This window comes from Lynx rufus, unplaced genomic scaffold (genome assembly GCF_022079265.1).
Source record: "Lynx rufus isolate CCGP_SWC_20201006 ecotype Redwood Valley unplaced genomic scaffold, mLynRuf1.p SCAF_33, whole genome shotgun sequence".
Classification (NCBI taxonomy): Eukaryota; Metazoa; Chordata; class Mammalia; order Carnivora; family Felidae; genus Lynx; species Lynx rufus.
In genome coordinates this window covers 2,332,085-2,350,182 of record NW_025814849.1, presented here as the reverse complement: position 1 = coordinate 2,350,182, position 18,098 = coordinate 2,332,085, and the positions used below count along the sequence as shown (strand labels likewise).

The window sequence follows — 18,098 nt, the reverse complement described above, 5'->3', positions numbered from 1 at the left end:
TTTAAGAAACTTCCTCTTGACTTCACCTCCCCCCCACTCCACAGTATATAAACAGTCACACTTACAAAGGCAGCTCTTTCTGTCCACGGGACCTGTCCCTGAGCTTTAATAAAATCATATTTTCGCACCAAGATGTCAAGAGTTCTTTCTTGGCCTTTGGCTCTGAACCCCCCCCCCAAAGGCTCCAAAACCCCATCAGAGATGTGTTAAGTGCCTGAATAGACATGTGCTAAATGCCCAAAGTGATGTGCTAAGTGCCTGAAGAGGTGTGTTAAGCACCTGAATAGAGATGAGCTAAGTGTAAAATACGTACACAGCTCATCAAAAATTTCTGGAGTGATGAAATGTTGACATGATCTTTTCACACGCTGAGTTCAAAAGAATACATTACAATTAATTTTATGCATTTCTTTTTGCTTTGTTTAATGTGGCCACTGGAATATGTAAAATGACGCACTCATTTGCACGGTTTCAGGGACCAGGTAGGCAGGTGTCCCAGTACTGCCCGTTCTGCCAATTTACCAGGAGAAAAAAGGTGTTTCAGTATCTATGGAAAACTTTCTGATTTTGCATTTTTTTAGAGAGAAAGAGAGACAGAGTGTGAGCAGGGGAGGGGCAGAGTGAGAGAGGGAGACACAGCATCCCAAGCAGGCTCCAGGCTCCGAGCTGTCAGCACGGAGCCCGACGTGGGGCTCGAACTCACGAACCGCGAGATCATGACCTGAGCGGAAGTTGGCCGCTTAACCGACTGGGCCACCCAGGTGCCCCCGAATTTTCTGATTTTTAATGTTCCCAAAGGTATTTCTTGCTCCTCCAATGTGTTCAAAAGTTCCTGGGGGTCTGCTTTCCACTTTCCTTGATAAAAATCAGTGAAGCTTTCACACCCATACTGGTGGCCTCCACAGCAGAGGCATCCCATGTTCCCCCTCCTACAGCCCCGAATGTCCGTGTCACCCACCCGAGTAGGGGGCACCCCACCCCAGGCCCAGGCGTGTTCCTGCTGGCTTGTGCCCATCGGAACATCCAGCTGCCCAAGCCCCCGCCCTGGACATGTAGCCCTGGGACCTGGGGGGGGACTTGTGGAGACTCAGACTCTCCTTCTTGCTGGGCTGTAAGTGGAGGGACCAGCAAGGAAAATCCAGCAGGAATGGGAAGTGGGCCAAGGCAAGAGTGGACTCCTGTCCTTACCGTCTGAGCTGCAAAACCCAGCCTGAAGCCTGCCCCACCTCCAGACCCTTGACAGGATGAGCCGCTCAGTCCCCTGCCTTCTCCAGGCAGTTTGCGCTGGCTTTCAGTTACTTAAAGCTGAAAACTCTGATGCCGCTACGGACAAGGAGCATAGAGCCTTTACCGCTCACGTTCACCTGCTTGCCACATCAAGCCCTGTGTGAAGCCATCCAGTCTCTGACCGCAATCTTATCTTTCCCCCAGGCTCCTCAATCACGAAAACCACAAAGACCTCTGACCTCACAGCCCCTCACCTCCAAGCCGCCCCGCCTCCCACTCCCGGCAAAGGTTCCTTTTCCCATCATTTCAGCGATTTTCTTGTCAATACCTCGGCCTCTCCTCTCCCCTGGCCTTTTGTATCACACTCGGTGTATCCAGCAAGGCTCCAGCCACCCGCTTAGGCTTGGCCAGGGCTGCAGGGTGAGATGGGGTGGGAGGGCCGTGGCCCCCGGGCACCAGCTCCCAGCCCCCTTGCTCGTCATTTCAGAGACCCTTCGCAGCGCAGGGCGCAGCTCCCCGCCATCCTCACCGGAGCGTGCCTCTCCCTTGGTTCCCCTGCGCTTTCCGCCCCGGAAGCCAGGGCCGCCTGGGTCCCAACCTGGGTGTCTGCCTCTCGCGGCCTGGCTAGGACATGTGTGTCCCGCCCCGGGCCAGGGGTGTTTCTGTGGTCTCGCAGCCCCTGGCGGGACGGCACACAGGATGTGCTCGCAGTGTGTACCCCCCGCAGTGCCTGGCCCCACTCTGCCATACACACAGGTCCGCGGAACCAGCCCTGTCCTCTCCCAGCCCTTCCCATCGCTCTCAGGCCCCCGCTCTCCCTCGTCCCCCCCACCCCCACCCCGGTGGCCTCCACAGCGGCCTGTGGTCCTGTGAGCGCTCCGTTCTCACTTTTCCTTCCTCCCAAACGCTGGGCGGCCACCGTGGAACCCAGGACTACCGCAGCGGGCAGCAGCCCGGATTGGGTCCACGCCACCCTGGGGACACTCCCTTCCTGCCAGCACATCTCCATACAGGCTTCTGTTTGCCTCTGTTATCTACAGCGGTGCCCAGTCTTGCACACCCTGTTCGGGAAGGAGAAAGAGGACAAGCCAGCGACAGCCTCCGTGCAAAGTCCAGCGCCCCGTGGGTGACACTCGTGCTCATTGGGACGCCGGCACGATCGTCCGTGGGCGTCACTGAGCCTCAGAACGCCCTTCTCGGGATGGAACAGCCTCAGCCTTGCCCTTCCCTGTGCCCTTGGGAGCCCTGCAGTCAAAGCTCCAGGCACAGCCCCCAGTGCCCCGACAAGAGCTTGGTTCACAGCAGGGTCAGAAGTCCTTTCCTGGAAATGACTGGAGAGTACACACCTTGGGGCTTGTGGGCAGCTGGTCGCGGTCCAGCCGCTCGGACAGCCACCGCCATTGGCAAGCAGCGGCCAGCACCACCCCTGGGAGCTGCCACGTCCTCCAGATTGTACTCATAGGACAGGCCCTGCCTCGCTTGGCCCTGGGCCATAACTTTGTCCGGCCTTGATCGAGAAGATTATTTCAAGGGTTCTGAGGACCAGCCTCCCACTTCTGAGACTATGGATCCCCCATTTCACGAAAACAACTGTGTGAAAAAAAAAAAAAAAAATATATATATATATATATATATATATCTTACATCCATTACTCATGCAATTTATTTCTCCATCACCAGTGAAATGAACTTTGTTCCCTAGGTTTCTGACCCTGTTTTTAACTTACCAGAGCACCTCCTAATTGTGACCTTTTTTGTTAAGGGCTGATCTGAACCCATCCGCCTGATTTAGAGGCTTGTCAAGATTGTTGTCAGGTTCTTCTGGGAAATGTTTACAGCTTCAGGGGATTAGAGGTGGGTGGGGAAACCACAGGTCCCCTCTGCCCACCGCTCGGACAGCCAGACCAGCCAACCTTGCGGTTGAATCTGTGCCACAGTGGGGCCAGGGGCTGACTCCCTGACTACGTGTTCACACAGGGGCCCCCAGAACCCCTCCAGTAAACCACAGACCCTCGACACTGGTAATTATTTCTGAGATGCTTTACGCTAATGAACAAATCTAACATTTGCAGTGCTTAGGAAACAACTCCAGATTAGGGTATTTAAAATGCTAATTAACAGCCGGCCCCGGAGTTAGAACACAGAATGAACTGGGGCGCCTCGGTGGCTGTGCTGGTTAAGCATCTGACTCTTGTTTTCAGCTCAGTTCATGATCCCAGCATCGTGGGATCGAGCCCCAATGGGCTCCGCACTGAGCGTGAAGCCTGCTTGAGACTCTCTCTCTCTCTCTCTCTCTCTCTCTCTCCCACCTCCTTCTTTCCCACTTGTTCTGTCTCTAAAAATAAATGAAATTTTTTGGGGTGCCTGGGTGGCTCAGTCGGTGAAGCGTCCGACTTCGGCTCAGGTCACGATCTCACAGTCCGTGGGTTCGAGCCCCGCGTCAGGCTCTGTGCTGACAGCACGGAGCCTGGAGCCTGCTTCGGGTTCTGTGTCTCCCTCTCTCTCTGCCCCTCCCCTGCTCGTGCTCTCTCAATAAATAAATAAATGTTAAAAATTTTTTTCTTTAAAGAACACAAGGTGAGCTCACATGCACAGCACACGGAGGGGTACCTGAAGGGCCACACAGACAGTAAGAGTGTCCCTGTCTAGTGACTGATCCCCAGACAAACTATCCCCCCCAAACAGCGTCTTCCAAGCTTGCACCTTCGAAAACTCTTCATCTGTCGGGACCCATAAAATGGAGACCTCCCGTTGGCCTGGCCCACGTCCCAAACCCGAACCTCAGTAGCCAGGAAATGCATCACTTTCGAGGAGACCTAGCACACACCAGTCCGGCCCCTCCGACTGGGTTCAGCCGGCTCACGGGACCCAGGAGCCCTGACCTCCCAGCCGGCCAGGCCTGTCTCCGCCCTGCGGTTCTAAGGCTCCACGAAACCCGCTCTTGTCCCCGACCCCTCGGGAAGTTCTCCCCTGCTTGTGAGACGGGGCGGCCCTGCTCCGTGCCTCGTTTTCCCCTGGATAAAGGGCACCAGACCTCTCACTCGATTATTCTAGCTTTGTCGTTGACACGCTCCACATTCCACAGCCAAGCCCTGTTTATTTTACTCCTGAAATGTGGCAAACCCACGCTTAACCTCCTCTGCCCATCCTCATCCACCCTCCAGAATGCAGTCCAAAGGACCTTCTACAACGCAGAAGTCAGATAGCTTTTGGTGGCTTGATTCTGTTGGTGGCCCAAAACCATAGGTCCGGTGTGACGGGGCCCCGCCTACCTCTCCAGCCTTATCCGCCCACCTCAGCCAGAGTGGGTTTTCTCTCAGCACTACTGACATTTGGGGCTGGATCATTCTCTACTGTGGGCACCACCCCGGGCATCGTAGGCTGTTCAGCAGCACCCTGGCCCCTACCCACTGGATGCCAGCGGTCTCTCACACCCAGTGTAACAACCAAAAATGTCTCCAGACAATGCCCAATGTCCCCCGGGGGACAAAACTGCTCCTTCCTCCTCTGCACATCCTTCTGGCCCCTGATCCCACTAAGAATCACTCATCTAGCATATCGGGCGTTGCTAAGGCCGCACAACTCGGGTCTGAAAGGGATGCGCTCTCCGCCATGGTCCTGCCCGCTGCCCCTTTGCCTAGGACACCGTCCTCCCTGTACGTCCAGCCTTCCCCCCCTGGCCAGTTAGGGCCCATGGTATCATGAATCGCTCACATTTATCAAATGCATACTGAGCACCAGGCCCTGTTGTAAATGCTGAAAATGTACGAACTCGCATTTAAACCTCCTAAGGAACCTATGAGGCAGGTCATATCAGTAGCCCCTCTTTGTGGATAAGAACTCTGAGCAGCAAAGCTCAGGTGACCAGACCTACGTCGCACGTGCTAGGGAGCCCGAAAGTGAAGGCAGGAAGCCCTGCCCCAGAGTTTGTGTTTTCCACCGGTCTGTGTGTTTCCCCTAGCCTGGGACGGACCACCCACCTCCCTGCTCTCGGGACACCTCACCTCTACCTGCCTATGGATGTACTCATGACAATTCAGCGTCCCTACTTACGGACAGGGGGTTAACTTACAACTACAAACAGATGCACCAGAAGGGGCCCCGTTTTCCTCTGTAAAGCTCCAATCTTATCTAACTCAGACACCCTCCTCTGCTAGACTGAAGGGAACCCCAATCTTACGCATTTGGGGGTCTCCCTCCCCCACTGTCCAGGGTCACTTGAGGGTCAGAGGGGTCTTTGGCTCTGTCATCGTAGGGACCTCCGTCCCCTCCCCTTCCAGGACACCTGGCATTCTCCTCCAGGAACCTCCGTTTTTACACGACACAAGACGCCTTTGACAACCTCTGATTTTTCTTTTTCTGCAGTCCCTCCGGGGCGAAGGGCAGACAAAGCTGGCCCCAAACAGACCAAAGCACAAAGAATAATTGTTGTCATGCTTCGTGAAGCACAGCTGGGAAGAGAGCAGAGTCACTCAGGGGCCCCGCGCCCCAGCTAAAGGCCAGCGGTCTCACTGGACATGCCTGCCTCCTTCTGCTAACGGCCCCCTGGCTGGGAGCGCCTGGGGGCCTTTGGAATCCTGAGGTTCACATGGACAGTTCACGTCCAGAGCCAAACGGTACGGAAAGACATGCTTTCTCTGGCTCCCTGTGGGACCTGGCCTCTCTCTCTGACACCCTTTCCCGGCACTCGCCCCCTGACTCGTGTCTTCCAGAGAGCCTGGCCTTCTTTCTGTCTCTCAGGCATGTCAAGCCGGCCTCGGGACCCGTGCTCGTGCTATTACCCGCCTCCCCAGCTGTCCTCCCAGATCTCAGGGACTGCCCGCTCGGTCACAGAGGTCTCCGCTTAAATGTCACCATCTCAGAGAGCCTCCCCTAAGCCCACGGCACTAATCACCATCTGGAGCTGCCTCCTTTACTTCTCTTCACTCCCGTAGAGTCTCTCCCCCGCTGGCACGGTGCTCCACGGGAGCAGAGGCCACCCTGCCCTCCTCACTGTGGGTGCCCATGAGTGAAGCAGGGTCACTGCCATCCGACGGCAGATAAACCCGAATGATGCCCATCCTCACCGCGAAATCCTAATCGCCAAGCTCAGAAAACTGATGCACCCTCTACCCGTCGTGAGAGAGGATCCTGCTGCTCTACATCTTTAGAAGACCTGTAACGTGTTTCAGTGGAAAGGGACGTTAAAGGGCGGGCTTTGCCCCGATGGCTCATTTTAATGATGGGGAAGCTGACCCGCAGAGGGGAAGTAAATGAAGAAATTTCATGAAGCAAGCCGGTTCAAAAAAAGAAGAAGTTTCCATTAAGCCCAGGCAGCAATCTGCTCCCGCCCCCCCCCACCCCGGAGGCTCACAGGCCAGTGAGGAGGAGAGAACAAGTCCCCAGGGAAACAAAGGACAAGATAATTGCAGAAGTGAGTGTGGAGCAGGTAAGCACCCTGGAAGAGGAAGATGCGCCCAGACAGCGCGGGGGTGGGGTGGGGTGGGGTGGGGGTGGGGCGCCGGGAGGCCCCCGCGGGCGGCAGGGCCCCGAGCAATGACGCCCCCGCTCCCCCCTGCCCCCCCTCCCCCGGCGCCCACCCAACGAGGAGGGCAGGCCCGCACGTGTGCCGCGCCCTGGGCTGCAAACCCTCCCGAAGCCCGGGCTTCGGCGGACCCTCCTGCACCCAGGATTCCGCGCCAACGCCACTCCGGCCCCCGAGGCCTCCCGGAGCATCCTGCCCAAAGGGCTCCCGTGCACAGAGCGGTCCCTGCCCCATCAGATAACGCTGCGCGTGTCACCGCGTGCGGCCCTGCGCTTCCTCGCTGTCTTCTGCCCTCCGCAGTGTAGGCGCCGCGCAGTCCCCAGACCTGGGCGCTCCGGGGACGCGGAAGCCAGGCACGCCGGGACCCGCGTGGGGACCCCCCCCACCCGGACCCCCCTCCCCCAGCGGCCCGTGGGGGCGGCGCGTGCGGCGGGCCCGGGAGCCGGGAGCCGCGGTCCAGGCCGCGCGCGCGCACAGGCCCCACGCGCGCCGAGCCCGTCCGTTTGTGCGCGCGGTCTGGGGGGGCCGGGGGCCCAGGAGCGCCCCGCGCCGGCACCTACCGGACGCGCTCGGCCGTGACGGCGTTGCCCGTGTGCCGCCGCAACACGGCCAGGAACAGGAGCCGCATGCCGCCGCCGCCCGGCCATCGACCGCCCGCCGCCGCCGACCAGGCCCAGGGCGGGGGCGGGGCCGGGGACGCGGACCCGGACCCCGGCGGCGGGCGGTGGCGCTCGCTCGCTCGGTCCCGCCCGCCGCTCCCGAGGCCTCGCCCGCGCTCGCCGGTTCGGCGCTGGGGTCCCAGGCGCGCGCGGGGTGGGGGGGCGGGAGGGAGGGAGCGCGACACCGCTCCCGCGGGACCGGCACCCCGGGTTCCTCGGGGCCCCTCCCCGGGGAACCAGAAGAGACCACGGCTGGACTCTCAGGGGTCCAGGGGAAACCGTGGGTCCGCTCTTACAGGGACCAGGTGTGGCTGTGGGTCTGCTCCCAAGGGGGCCAGGCTGTAGGTCTGCTCCCTTGGGGACCAGCAGCAGAGGGGATCTGGGGTCCCCTCCCACAGGGACCAGGGTTGGTCACCCCCCCCCCACCTCCAGCCCCCTGGGACCAGGGGTAGTTGCCGGTTGCTCCCATGGGATGTATGAGGCGCTGGGTCTCTTTCCACGGGGGCCAGCAGCAGGGGTGACTGTAGATTCCCTCCCTCAGGAGCCAGAGGCGGCCACGGAAGGACTGCCATCCGCACCCGGGTGGCCAGCGTCTGCCCGATGGGTATCAGCACCAGGGATCTATGATGATGCTTGAGAAATCAGATAGGAAGCCATCATTTCCACAACTGACCAGATCTAAGAGGCAACCGACCCTTTTAGATGTGTTAAAGATAAACTGGGCTATATTGAGCTTTTCTAAGTTCATTTGAGCATAAGTTGATTCCAGTGGAGAAGTACTAAACTGGAAGAGTTTGGGGCGGGACAGGAGCTCCGGGAGAGACCTGTACACAGAAAATGCTGACGCAAAGCCAGATGGTTAATTGGCTACAGCCTGAAGCCTAGTTGGCTGTCTCCGATTGGTTGTTCTTACATTTCGATTCGGTAACCTTAACCTTGAGGCCTTTACAGGCTCCCTCCGGGCTTATTCACATCAGCACCTAGGCATCAGAGCCCCGTGGGTCTAGTGGCGCTCTTCAGTTCACCATGGTGGCTGATGACTCACTTCAATTCCTTCATGATCTCCATTTCAATTCCTGTTTTAAGAAGAATCTGAAGCTTATTTCTTGGCTCCACAGTCACTAGGGACTCAGGTTTCTTTCTAACTCCAGCATCCCAGTGTTTGGCCTCTGTTCCCAGCAGGGCCACAAGGTGAAGCTTGAGTGCTGAAGCCCCACCCATCACATTCACATTCCAGGCAGCAGGGAGCAGGGGCAAAAGGGCACAGCAAAATGACACTTTTACTTTTAAGAGCTCCTCCTGGAGTGTCACCCAGCCCTGAGGCCTTTATCTTACTGTGTACCTGGCCACATCTTCTATCCAGGGCAGCTGGGAAACGTAGCGTGACTGCTGGGCACATCATCACCCTGAATCAAATGGCAGTCACTTAGCAATAACAGGTTCCAGGGGTTTGTATGTGGACAGATCTTTTCCAGGGCAAAGCACTCCACCCACTAACAGGCCCATATCAAAGATGATGGCTTGTGTGAACGCCCTGACCGCCGTGCTGGGACCCTTCCCAATCCTCCTACCCCTGAGTCTGAGCTTAGTCACGGCTCCAACCTCCCCCTTGCTTGGGAAGATGTCATCGGTAGGGTAGGCACCGGGTAGATGTTTGTTGAATTAAGTGAAATCATTGAATTTGCACTGCTGTGAAATTTTGTTCCCACGATGATGCATTCCTGATTTAAAAAAATTTTTTTTAATGTTTATTTATTTTTGAGACAGAGAGAGACAGAGCATGAGCGGGGGAGGGGCAGAGAGCGAGCAGGCTCCAGGCTCTGAGCGGTCAGCACAGAGCCCGACGCGGGGCTCGAACCCATGGACCGCGAGATCGTGACCTGAGCCGAAGTCGGACGCTTCACCGACTGAGCCAGCCGGGCGCCCCTCCTGATTTCCTAATGGAAGTCAGTGCTGCTATAGGATTTGCTGGGCTGAAATTCACTGTCATTGGGTTTCTCTGGCATACACCTGTTCTGTAGGGTAGGAGATTCTGACAGATCTTTGGGGGCCCATTTCTTTGTTCATTCATTGCTTCCGTGTGCCCATTTAGGAGACAAAAGAAGGACTGTACAAACAGTATCATAGCTAATTAGTTCATTTTGGTGAAGTCTTTTGTGATTCTCCCAAGAAGGCAGTGAAAAGGGTTCAAAGGCAAATGTGACATCACGGGATGACATAGAAATAATTAGTGGGGGGGGGGCACGACTAGAACAGAAAAGGTCGTAAGCATCTCTTATGCTTCTCCAGATGCTTCTAACACAAGGGTCTTAAAATATATGTAAAGCAAAATCTATTTTTTCTTTCATCATAGTGTTTGCTTAGACTATTTCTCCAGTTCACGGCACCAGGAAAAATGAAACTATGTTATTTGCCCCGTGTAAAAGTGATCGCATTTTCAGGGCCAGATACTGACCGTAGAAATGGCTCATGATAAAAATCAACTCTTGACATCTTTCTCTCTCTCTCTCTCTCTTTTTGCTTCATGACATTAACAAACGAGGTACGCTCCTCTTTTTCTATCAGGTTCCAGTCTCTGCACCGTCTTTGTCCCCCCACCACAGTAGTGAGAACTACAAATGTGGCGTGTGGGGTGGGGGGCGGGGATCTTCCTAAAAACAGAAGACACATGTACAACTGTGGTTTAAGTGCCCTGGTTAGGTTTCCTTTTTCTGGCTTTCCGGACAGCACTTGACATGATCAAATGCAAAAGAAAGCCGCAGGTCTAAAGTAACTGCTTTCTTCTAGTGTTGCTTGGCGAACGGGGGTGGGGGGGGGGGTGGGAATGGGGAGTCAACCAGAACCAGACGATCTTCCCTTCGAGCTTTCAGCAAAAAGCAAGCAGCCCTTTCTTCCCACTGCTGTTCTGAAGGTGGGGCGTGGTGGGTTCTTAACTCTGCAGCACAAGGAAGCTCATCCCCAAGATTCTCACCGTTGCCACGCGAGATGGTCTGCGTGAACGCACCGTTGCTGCTCTATGGCCCCATGGGTCTCGTAACACAAGAGACAAAGGTCCAATTCTGTGCACGTCAGAGGCTGATGAAAGGGAAGATATTTCACCTGCTGCTAGTAACAACCTGTTGTATGCTGAGAGCCGTATTTATTCTTTAAATTTTTTCATTTATTTGTATTAAACGCCCACATATGTTTAGCACATACAGATACACAAAACAGAACTTAAAAATCACACCGAATCCCACCGCCCTGAGGTAAACACTATGAGCACTTGGGTCTCAGGTTTCTCCAGAGTCTGTGAATCTAATCACGAAAACAGTCGCACCCCCCACCCCCCTGCGGCCGCCAGGGTCGCAGGCACTGGGCAGTTTTCTCCCCCACCAGGCCTCCCCCCACCCTGGACGGTAGGCACTACTGTTCTCAGCCCTTTACAGATGAAGGAACGGAGACTCGAGAAGGTAGGATGTCTCCCAGAGTAGCAGACAGAACGGATGCCGCGGTCCCTTTGACTCGCTATACGGACACGGTATTTTGTTGACTTTCATTGCTTTGGTTTGTGCTTGTCATTGCGTTACAAAAAGTAAAAATGCTTTACACGGGTTGGGTTTTTGTTGTTGTTCTGTTGTTATTTGCTCTTTTTCACTTTTACTTAATAATCGCGGTAGGCACAGTGCTAACATGGCCCCAAGATTTCCAGCCTCCTGATGCGTGTCACCTTCCAGTTACTCAAACGCCCAACCAGGTGGTGGGGTGAGGAGAATTTGTAGGTTAAGTTCCCAATCAGTCGCCCTTAAAATGGGGAGATTATGCGGGGCGAGTCTCATCCAGTAACTGTCCCTTTAAAGGTGCTGGGCATTTCCTGATGTCAACAAGGCTCTGGCGTGAGAGGGACGCGAGGTCGGGGAGATTCTCTGCTGCTGCCCTTGGGGCCCACGGCGGCCACGAGCACGGAGCAGAGGCAGGCCCTTGGGGCGGAGGCCACCCCCACGCCCCCACCTGACAGCTGGCAGGAAACTGGCACCTTTACCGCCCGTCTCAACGCACTAGATCCTGCCACGGCCACAGGAACCAGAAAGAGCTCCAGATGAGACCTCACTTCTGCTGTGCGAGACCAAGCTGAGAACCAGTCAGCCACGCCCAGGCTCCTGACTTGCACAAGCGTGGGCTGGTGGTGCTGACGTCGCTACAGTTGTGGTGATTTGTTTAGTAACAAGAGAAAACAAATACAGTGTGTCCTAAATGGTTTCCACCTCAGAACCCTGTATCCTTTGAGGAAGGACACAGCATCCCAGAGTCCCCATGCGCTACAATCAATGCCTTCCTCCTGTACATCTTTGCTGCTCCCAATCCTGCTAATCTAGGCAACATTGCGACGAACGTTTTATAGCTAAGTCTCTGTGCATTCTAAATTCCTGGAAATGGCACTACGCACGGAGTGTCGGCGAATGTGGTTTTGAAATGAACACCCACTGCCCTCTAGAAACATTGCACCAAACGTATCTCCCCATTGGCCATTTATGGGCACACACACTTCACTTCCCCCAAACTGCCTTTCAGTTCAAGTGACGTGTCCCGTCTTTCTGCGTTTTTAAATTATTAGTGTTAACTTTTTTTTCCCCTTTGAAGGGCATTTTTAAAAAAAATGTGTGTGCATGTGTGTAATGTGTATGCGTGTGTAATGTGTGTGTGTGCAATGCTTGTGTAAGCCTGTGTAATGCATATGTGCATGTGTAAGGTGCACGCATGCATGTGTAATATGTGTGTGCGTGTAATGTGTGTGCACGTGGGTGTAAATTGTGTGCATGCATGTGCGCCTATTGCTTGTATCATTAGCTGGAACTTTTCCATTGCAAGGGACAAGTCACACTTGCTTAATCAGAAAGAGAAATTATGGGGTCACAATTGAATGTCCAGGAAAAAACCTACTTTAAGCGATGGGCAGAACCTAGACCCAGAAATGTCTTTCACGGCTTAGCCCGGATTAGACCAACTTGGGTCACTATCCCATCTTTGAGCCAATCACGTAGCTCAACAGAGTGGACAGGCTTAGGTCACATGACCACACCCCGCCCAGGGGAGGCCAGTCCTGCCTGCACCACAGGGGGCACAGGTTAACCCAAGAAAGAAGGTGCTGTCCTCAGAATAGATGCTAAGCAGGGCCACGGGGCAGCCTGTCCTCCAGAATGCCCGGACACTCACTTTGCGCGTTTTATTTACTGGATGTTTACCCAATACATCCCATAAGACTCCCAAGAACTGGTAAAACGAAGACACTAAGTTTGTCATACACATTTCAAGTACTTTTTAAGTTTGTTTGCTGTCAACAGCAATTACCTTCTTTTACGCAAGGAAGTTTTAAGTCTTTATGTGGTCAGATACTTTTTTTTTTTTTTTAATTTTTTTTTTCAACGTTTATTTATTTTTGGGACAGAGAGAGACAGAGCATGAACGGGGGAGGGGCAGAGAGAGAGGGAGACACAGAATCGGAAGCAGGCTCCAGGCTCCGAGCCATCAGCCCAGAGCCTGACGCGGGGCTCGAACTCACGGACCGCGAGATCGTGACCTGGCTGAAGTCGGACGCTTAACCGACTGCGCCACCCAGGCGCCCCTATGTGGTCAGATACTTAACAGTCTTCTGTTATGGCCTGTGGCTTTACTGTTAGGCTTAGGAAAACATTCTCTGCCCTAAGAGTTTCTGTTTGCCAACGTTTTTAATTAATGCTTTTTCTTTTATTTCTCCATGACAATATTTTAACCATCTGGAATTGATGCTGGTTCGGAGTGTGAAAACTGTTTTTCCCACATGTAATAGTTGCTTATTCCGACAGAACTCATTGAATACTCCGTGCTTTTCTCCATGGGTTGGAAATGCCTTTATTACCATTTGCTGAATTATTTCATGCGTGTGTTTTGATGGTCTTTCCCGCGTGTTCCTCTGCACTGACCTTTTCTGCGAGCCCTAATCTAAAAACCAAATAAATACACTTGGAGGTACCGATTACCTATTTTATGACTGCAATAGGGATTAAGACACTCGTGAGGAGTTGCAGAGTGGTGGTTATGACAGGGTGGTTAGCTGTGGTCCCACACCTGGCACGTCTCCAAAAGGGAGGAAGGGGAAATTCCTGATCTTTCACTTTCCCCCTCTCCTACCTTCCCTCTCTGCCGGTGAATGCCTGGCTGTTGCAGACGGCCCAGGGTTTTTTAAAGCACATGAGAACATAACCCCAAGAAGCAGAGGTCGTTACGCACAAGGGTCAGGTAAAACGAGTGCTTAAAAAAAGGCAAAGCCAACAAACCCGACTTCCTGGCCACGCACTCTCCCCTCCCCGGTAAAAAGAAAACACACGTCATTCCGAGAGCTGAATTAATTCACGCAGCGCAGGCAGGTGAGTTTGGCTTTGTTGTGGGCCAAAGAATGGAAGGCCTGACTCCACCCCGGGGGTTGACTGTGCCTCTACTGCTTATCTTTCCTGCTTCTGCCTAGATTCTCTGCAGCCAGACCGAACCGTTACAACAGGGACTCCCTGAAATAAACAGAACTCATGACAAGTCTGTCCCGGAGGAGAGTCCAAAGATTGACAGGATGGCCTGACTGTACCGTTGCTAACGCCTCCCACCACGGTCTGGTGCACAGAGACCAGCAGGGCCTGCCGTGGTCCCCAGGATGGAACCGGGGAGCAGAAAAGCAGAAGCATGGGCCGCAAGCGCTGACACCGAGCCGTCGCACCTTGCGGACTACGGTTGACTGGTGACGACGGACGGCACAGAACATCCGTGACGGCCAGCTGTGAACCGGCATTTTGAGGAAGCCGAAACTGTGAGTAAACAGGTACGACTGTCTGGAAGCAAGGGGCGAGCCACGCAGAGATGAAATGAGCCGCAGAAATATTATGAAAAGGTCAGAGAGGTTCGACCGCCCCTGAAATGTGCTCAGTCTCTGATGGCTTCTGAATTCATTCCATCAGATCGCACCTCCTCCCAGGGGACAGGGCAGTGCTGGAGCAGGGAAGGGTCCCGTGTCTGACAGCCAGTGGTGCACCCCAGTCGGCACCCCCAGCGCCCTTGCAGTTAAGGCTCGCTTTCCCACAGGGCCCTTGAGGCAAAGAGGCTGTGACAAGGCTGTACTCTGTAAAATGACAGACGCCATACTTATCCCCCAGACACCAGCTGTGCGACTCAGGTCATTTACTCATTTATCTTCGGTTCAAAGGAGAGACTCACACAGTCACTTCCAGGAACAGGCATGTATTACGAGTCTACTCCACACAGTGGTGAGCCGTCAACTTGTATCAATTATTTAGTGTTACAATCACTGGGGCTTAGCACAGGGGCTCAGAACGCATGGGCTGCAGGGGCCAGGCAGGAGCTCAAAGCACAAACTGGCCCAATGTGAGACAACAATCAGGCTGCCCTCTCCTTTTATGTTCTTTTTTTTTTTTTAAATTTTTTTTAACGTTTATTTATTTTTGAGACAGAGAGAGACAGAGCATGAACGGGGGAGGGGCAGAGAGAGGGAGACACAGAATCGGAAACAGGCTCCGGGCTCTGAGCCATCAGCACAGAGCCCGACGCGGGGCTCGAACTCACAGACCGCGAGATCACGACCTGAGCCGAAGTCGGACCCTTAACCGACTGAGCCACCCAGGCACCCCCTCTCCTTTTATGTTCTTACTTTTTAACAGAATCATGACGGGTGAGTCTTGGCTACAAGTAACAGAACACCCAGCACGTGGCCTAAACAGTGTACGATTTGTGATCTTTCACTACCTAACTTCTCCCTGATTCTCTACCGTGCTGTCCACATCCCCAGCTGGTTCGTCTCGGGAGTGTGAGACAGCTGCCAGCAGCAACGAGGGCCTCAGGCTTCCTAATCCATATCCCCCTTGGAAGAGTGTCTCTCTCGCAGGCCTGGTACAAGAGTCCTTTCTTTCAGCCTGACTGGGCCAATTTATGTCATTTGTCCTCTGCTGGGCCGTGGGGGAACGTCGCGTCTCGACGGGGTAGAGTCTGGGTTTCAGAAGACGCATGACAGACTAGCATTGGTTTTGACTAGTCGGATCCAGAAACGACGATGAAGTTAGCCTCTCCTGAGCGACACGGTTAGCTGGTGGGGAGCGGGCTGGGGGAGGACAAATGGAAAACAGACAGCCAAGCGGAAGCAGGATTCTGTTTGCAGGACAGGCGGGTGGGCGTGTTGGACAGGCAGTAACCAGTCGTGCCCGCTGCACATCCGTATAGGGCGGCACTGACCGACAGAACTTTCTGCAGTGGTGGGGTAACCCACACCATCCTGCTCACCACGGAAGCATCAAACACACGAGGCCGTTGGGCGCTTGAAGTGTGGCGGCTGTGATCGGAGAAGCTGCCAGAACCTCCTAAGGTTTAGGCCCAGACCCGGCCCAGGGACGCTCCGCCGTTCTCTTCACCGAAGCAAGTCACGGGGCCGGGGCTGCGCATGAAAAATCACTGCAAACAAACCGGAACGCTTCTTCCAGTTGGACTGTTTTGCAACCTCAAGATGTCAGAGACTGCAGTGCAGACCAGACCTCCCCAGGACCAGGAAGTGCCACACTTCCTCAGTGTACATCCTGAACTCCAACTCCTGCCCCCACTTTGTTCACTTAGCTTTACACTTCTCAGTGGAGACCATCCGGTTGGGTTAGTCTGCTGTCATCCAAAATGGCACATCTGTATCGGGCGGAGTGTCACGAGAACTCATCTCATGAACCGCGTCGAATGGCTTAATTTTTATCCCATGTTTACCCTGCACTTTGCCCGAGAGTGGCGATTGTATCAGTCTCTTGAACGAATACTTGAAGGTTCTGTCTCACGTACCAGCCAGAGGACGGAAGAAGCACTGCACTGTACTAGGAATTAGGTAAAAGCCTCGTACGTAAGACTGAGCTCCACCGGGGCGTCTGGAGGGCTCAGCTGGTTGGGCGCCCGACTCTTGATTTCAGCTCAGGTCATGATCTCATGGTTTGTGGGCTCAAGCCCCGTGTCTGGCTCCACACTCTCAGTGCTTGGGATTCTCTCCCTCCCTCTCTCTTGCCCCTCCCGTGCTCTCTCTCTCAGAACAAATGAATAAACTTAAAAAAAAAAAAATAAGACTGAGCTCTCCTGTCTACTACGTGTGTGATCCTGGAGAGGAATCTTAAGTGGTTTGCCTTTTAGTTAAATTTGGATACTAACATGCTGTAGAAATCACAGGGGTCTCAAAAAGGCAAACAAAAAACTCCAAGAAAACAATGAATATAAAATATTATTTGGGCACCATTTAAACTTCAAACATCCATTCAATCATCCAATTCCATACATAGTCATCGTGGTGGGGGTTGTGGTAGGTTCTAGAAATACAGTAACGGACAAACAAAATCACAGCCCTCCCTGGCTTGAAGACGGACATTAAATCGTTTTGCAAAATATGTAATCGTAAATTAAAAGAGTATTGTGAAAACAACACGCAGCGAGTACTCTAAAGACGTATGAAAAGGGATGCGACCTATTCTGGGAGGACCAGGAATGTGACAATGATTGAGAACAATTAGCATTAATGCATTGGATGGGAGGGTCCTATACTGTCATTCAATGATTCTCTCTTTAAAGGGTAGTAAGTATTTATCTCCTGCCTGCTGTGCCAGCACCAGCACTGTGTGAGGCATTTCTCAGCCAGATGACCTACCGGAAAGCCCACTCCCCAGGTAACGGCTCCATCCTTCTCTTGGCTGGCCTCAAAGAGGGAGGAAGGAAGAGGCAACGGTCTCACACGAACGGCCATCATCCAGCCATGGGTCCCAATATCTCAAGCCATGCCGGGGCCGTTTCTGGAGGACGCTCTTCCCCTCCACCATATGCCAGTGGTCACTATTGCAGGTGCTGTGGGCGTGGTGAAGAATAAGACACATGAGATCCTGCCACCATGGAACTTATACTTGTGGGGACCAGTACGAGCCAGGGAGGACAAAGAAATACAGGAAAAAAACCATGACAGGTGCTATGCAGAAACTAAAACAAGGCAATGGGATGGGGTGGGATGCACTTCAGATGGGATGGTGGAGAAATGCTTGCAAGGATGGACGCTGGAGCTGAGTGTTGAGGGAAAACGGGATGCCAGCCAACAGACAAGGAAGCAAACTCGGCGCCTGACTTGTCCTGGGGTAGCGGCTCTTCATGGGGAGATGTTTCCTGGGGGCCATCTGGGGACCGTCTGCACACAGGGTGCTTGCCACTCTGGGGGACGGGGGTGGAACCGGCCCCCGAAGGACAGCAGAGGCTAGGGGTGCCGCTCACCGACCTACCGTGCAGAGGCGGCCCCAATCGTCAGCGCTGCACCTGCACGGGAAGCCCGTGCCGGGGCAGGAAAGAGCCCGCAGGCAGGCGCCAGCTTTGCAAATCAGCCTGGAAGACCGGCAGAACCCGGAGCCGCCATATGGGGGTGTGTCTACGCTTTCGTAGGCGGAGGTCGGAGACCTCGGAGTGACAGGAACAATTCCGCTTTTAAAACCCCGTAGATGGCAACGCCCTGGGCCCGGGGCTCCACTCCCGGCAGAAGCTGACCCACTGCCCGGCCGGGCTTCCGGGCGGAACCGGAAGTCGCCAGCGGCGGCCAATGGGGGCGCCGAGGGGCGGGTCTCGCGAGAAGCCAGGTAGCGGCAGCGACCAATGGGGGCTCCGGGGGGGCGGGCCGAGGC

The 18,098-nt window shown here is 54.4% G+C and overlaps 1 protein-coding gene and 2 long non-coding RNA genes across 12 annotated transcripts in view; 2 read left to right on the top strand and 1 right to left on the bottom strand.

Annotated features, from left to right (window-relative positions):
- GLT1D1 (glycosyltransferase 1 domain containing 1) overlaps window positions 1-17,952 on the bottom strand; it is a 92,190-nt gene extending 74,238 nt beyond the window's left edge. For 2 of the 9 annotated variants that reach the window (XM_047093220.1, XM_047093221.1), the window contains exon 1: window positions 7,312-7,427. In XM_047093220.1, the coding sequence (XP_046949176.1) occupies window positions 7,312-7,379 (68 nt within the window). In that variant the 5' untranslated portion in view covers window positions 7,380-7,427. Of the gene's footprint in view, window positions 1-7,311; window positions 7,430-17,089; window positions 17,667-17,705 lie in introns of those variants that run through there. The other 7 variants (XM_047093215.1, XR_006964661.1, XM_047093216.1 and 4 more) reach the window with 7 other exon arrangements.
- On the top strand, window positions 6,517-8,143 carry LOC124522036 (uncharacterized). The gene is made up of 2 exons (XR_006964664.1): window positions 6,517-6,655; window positions 7,952-8,143. It is a non-coding gene; the product is annotated as an uncharacterized LOC124522036 (long non-coding RNA).
- LOC124522035 (uncharacterized) lies at window positions 12,990-16,408 on the top strand. 2 transcript variants are annotated; one of them, XR_006964662.1, is made up of 3 exons: window positions 12,990-13,793; window positions 13,892-14,678; window positions 15,090-16,408. It is a non-coding gene; the product is annotated as an uncharacterized LOC124522035 (long non-coding RNA). The 2 variants fall into 2 exon arrangements; XR_006964663.1 differs by having other exon boundaries at window positions 12,990-14,236; window positions 14,497-14,678.
- Window positions 17,953-18,098: the final 146 nt, after the last annotated feature.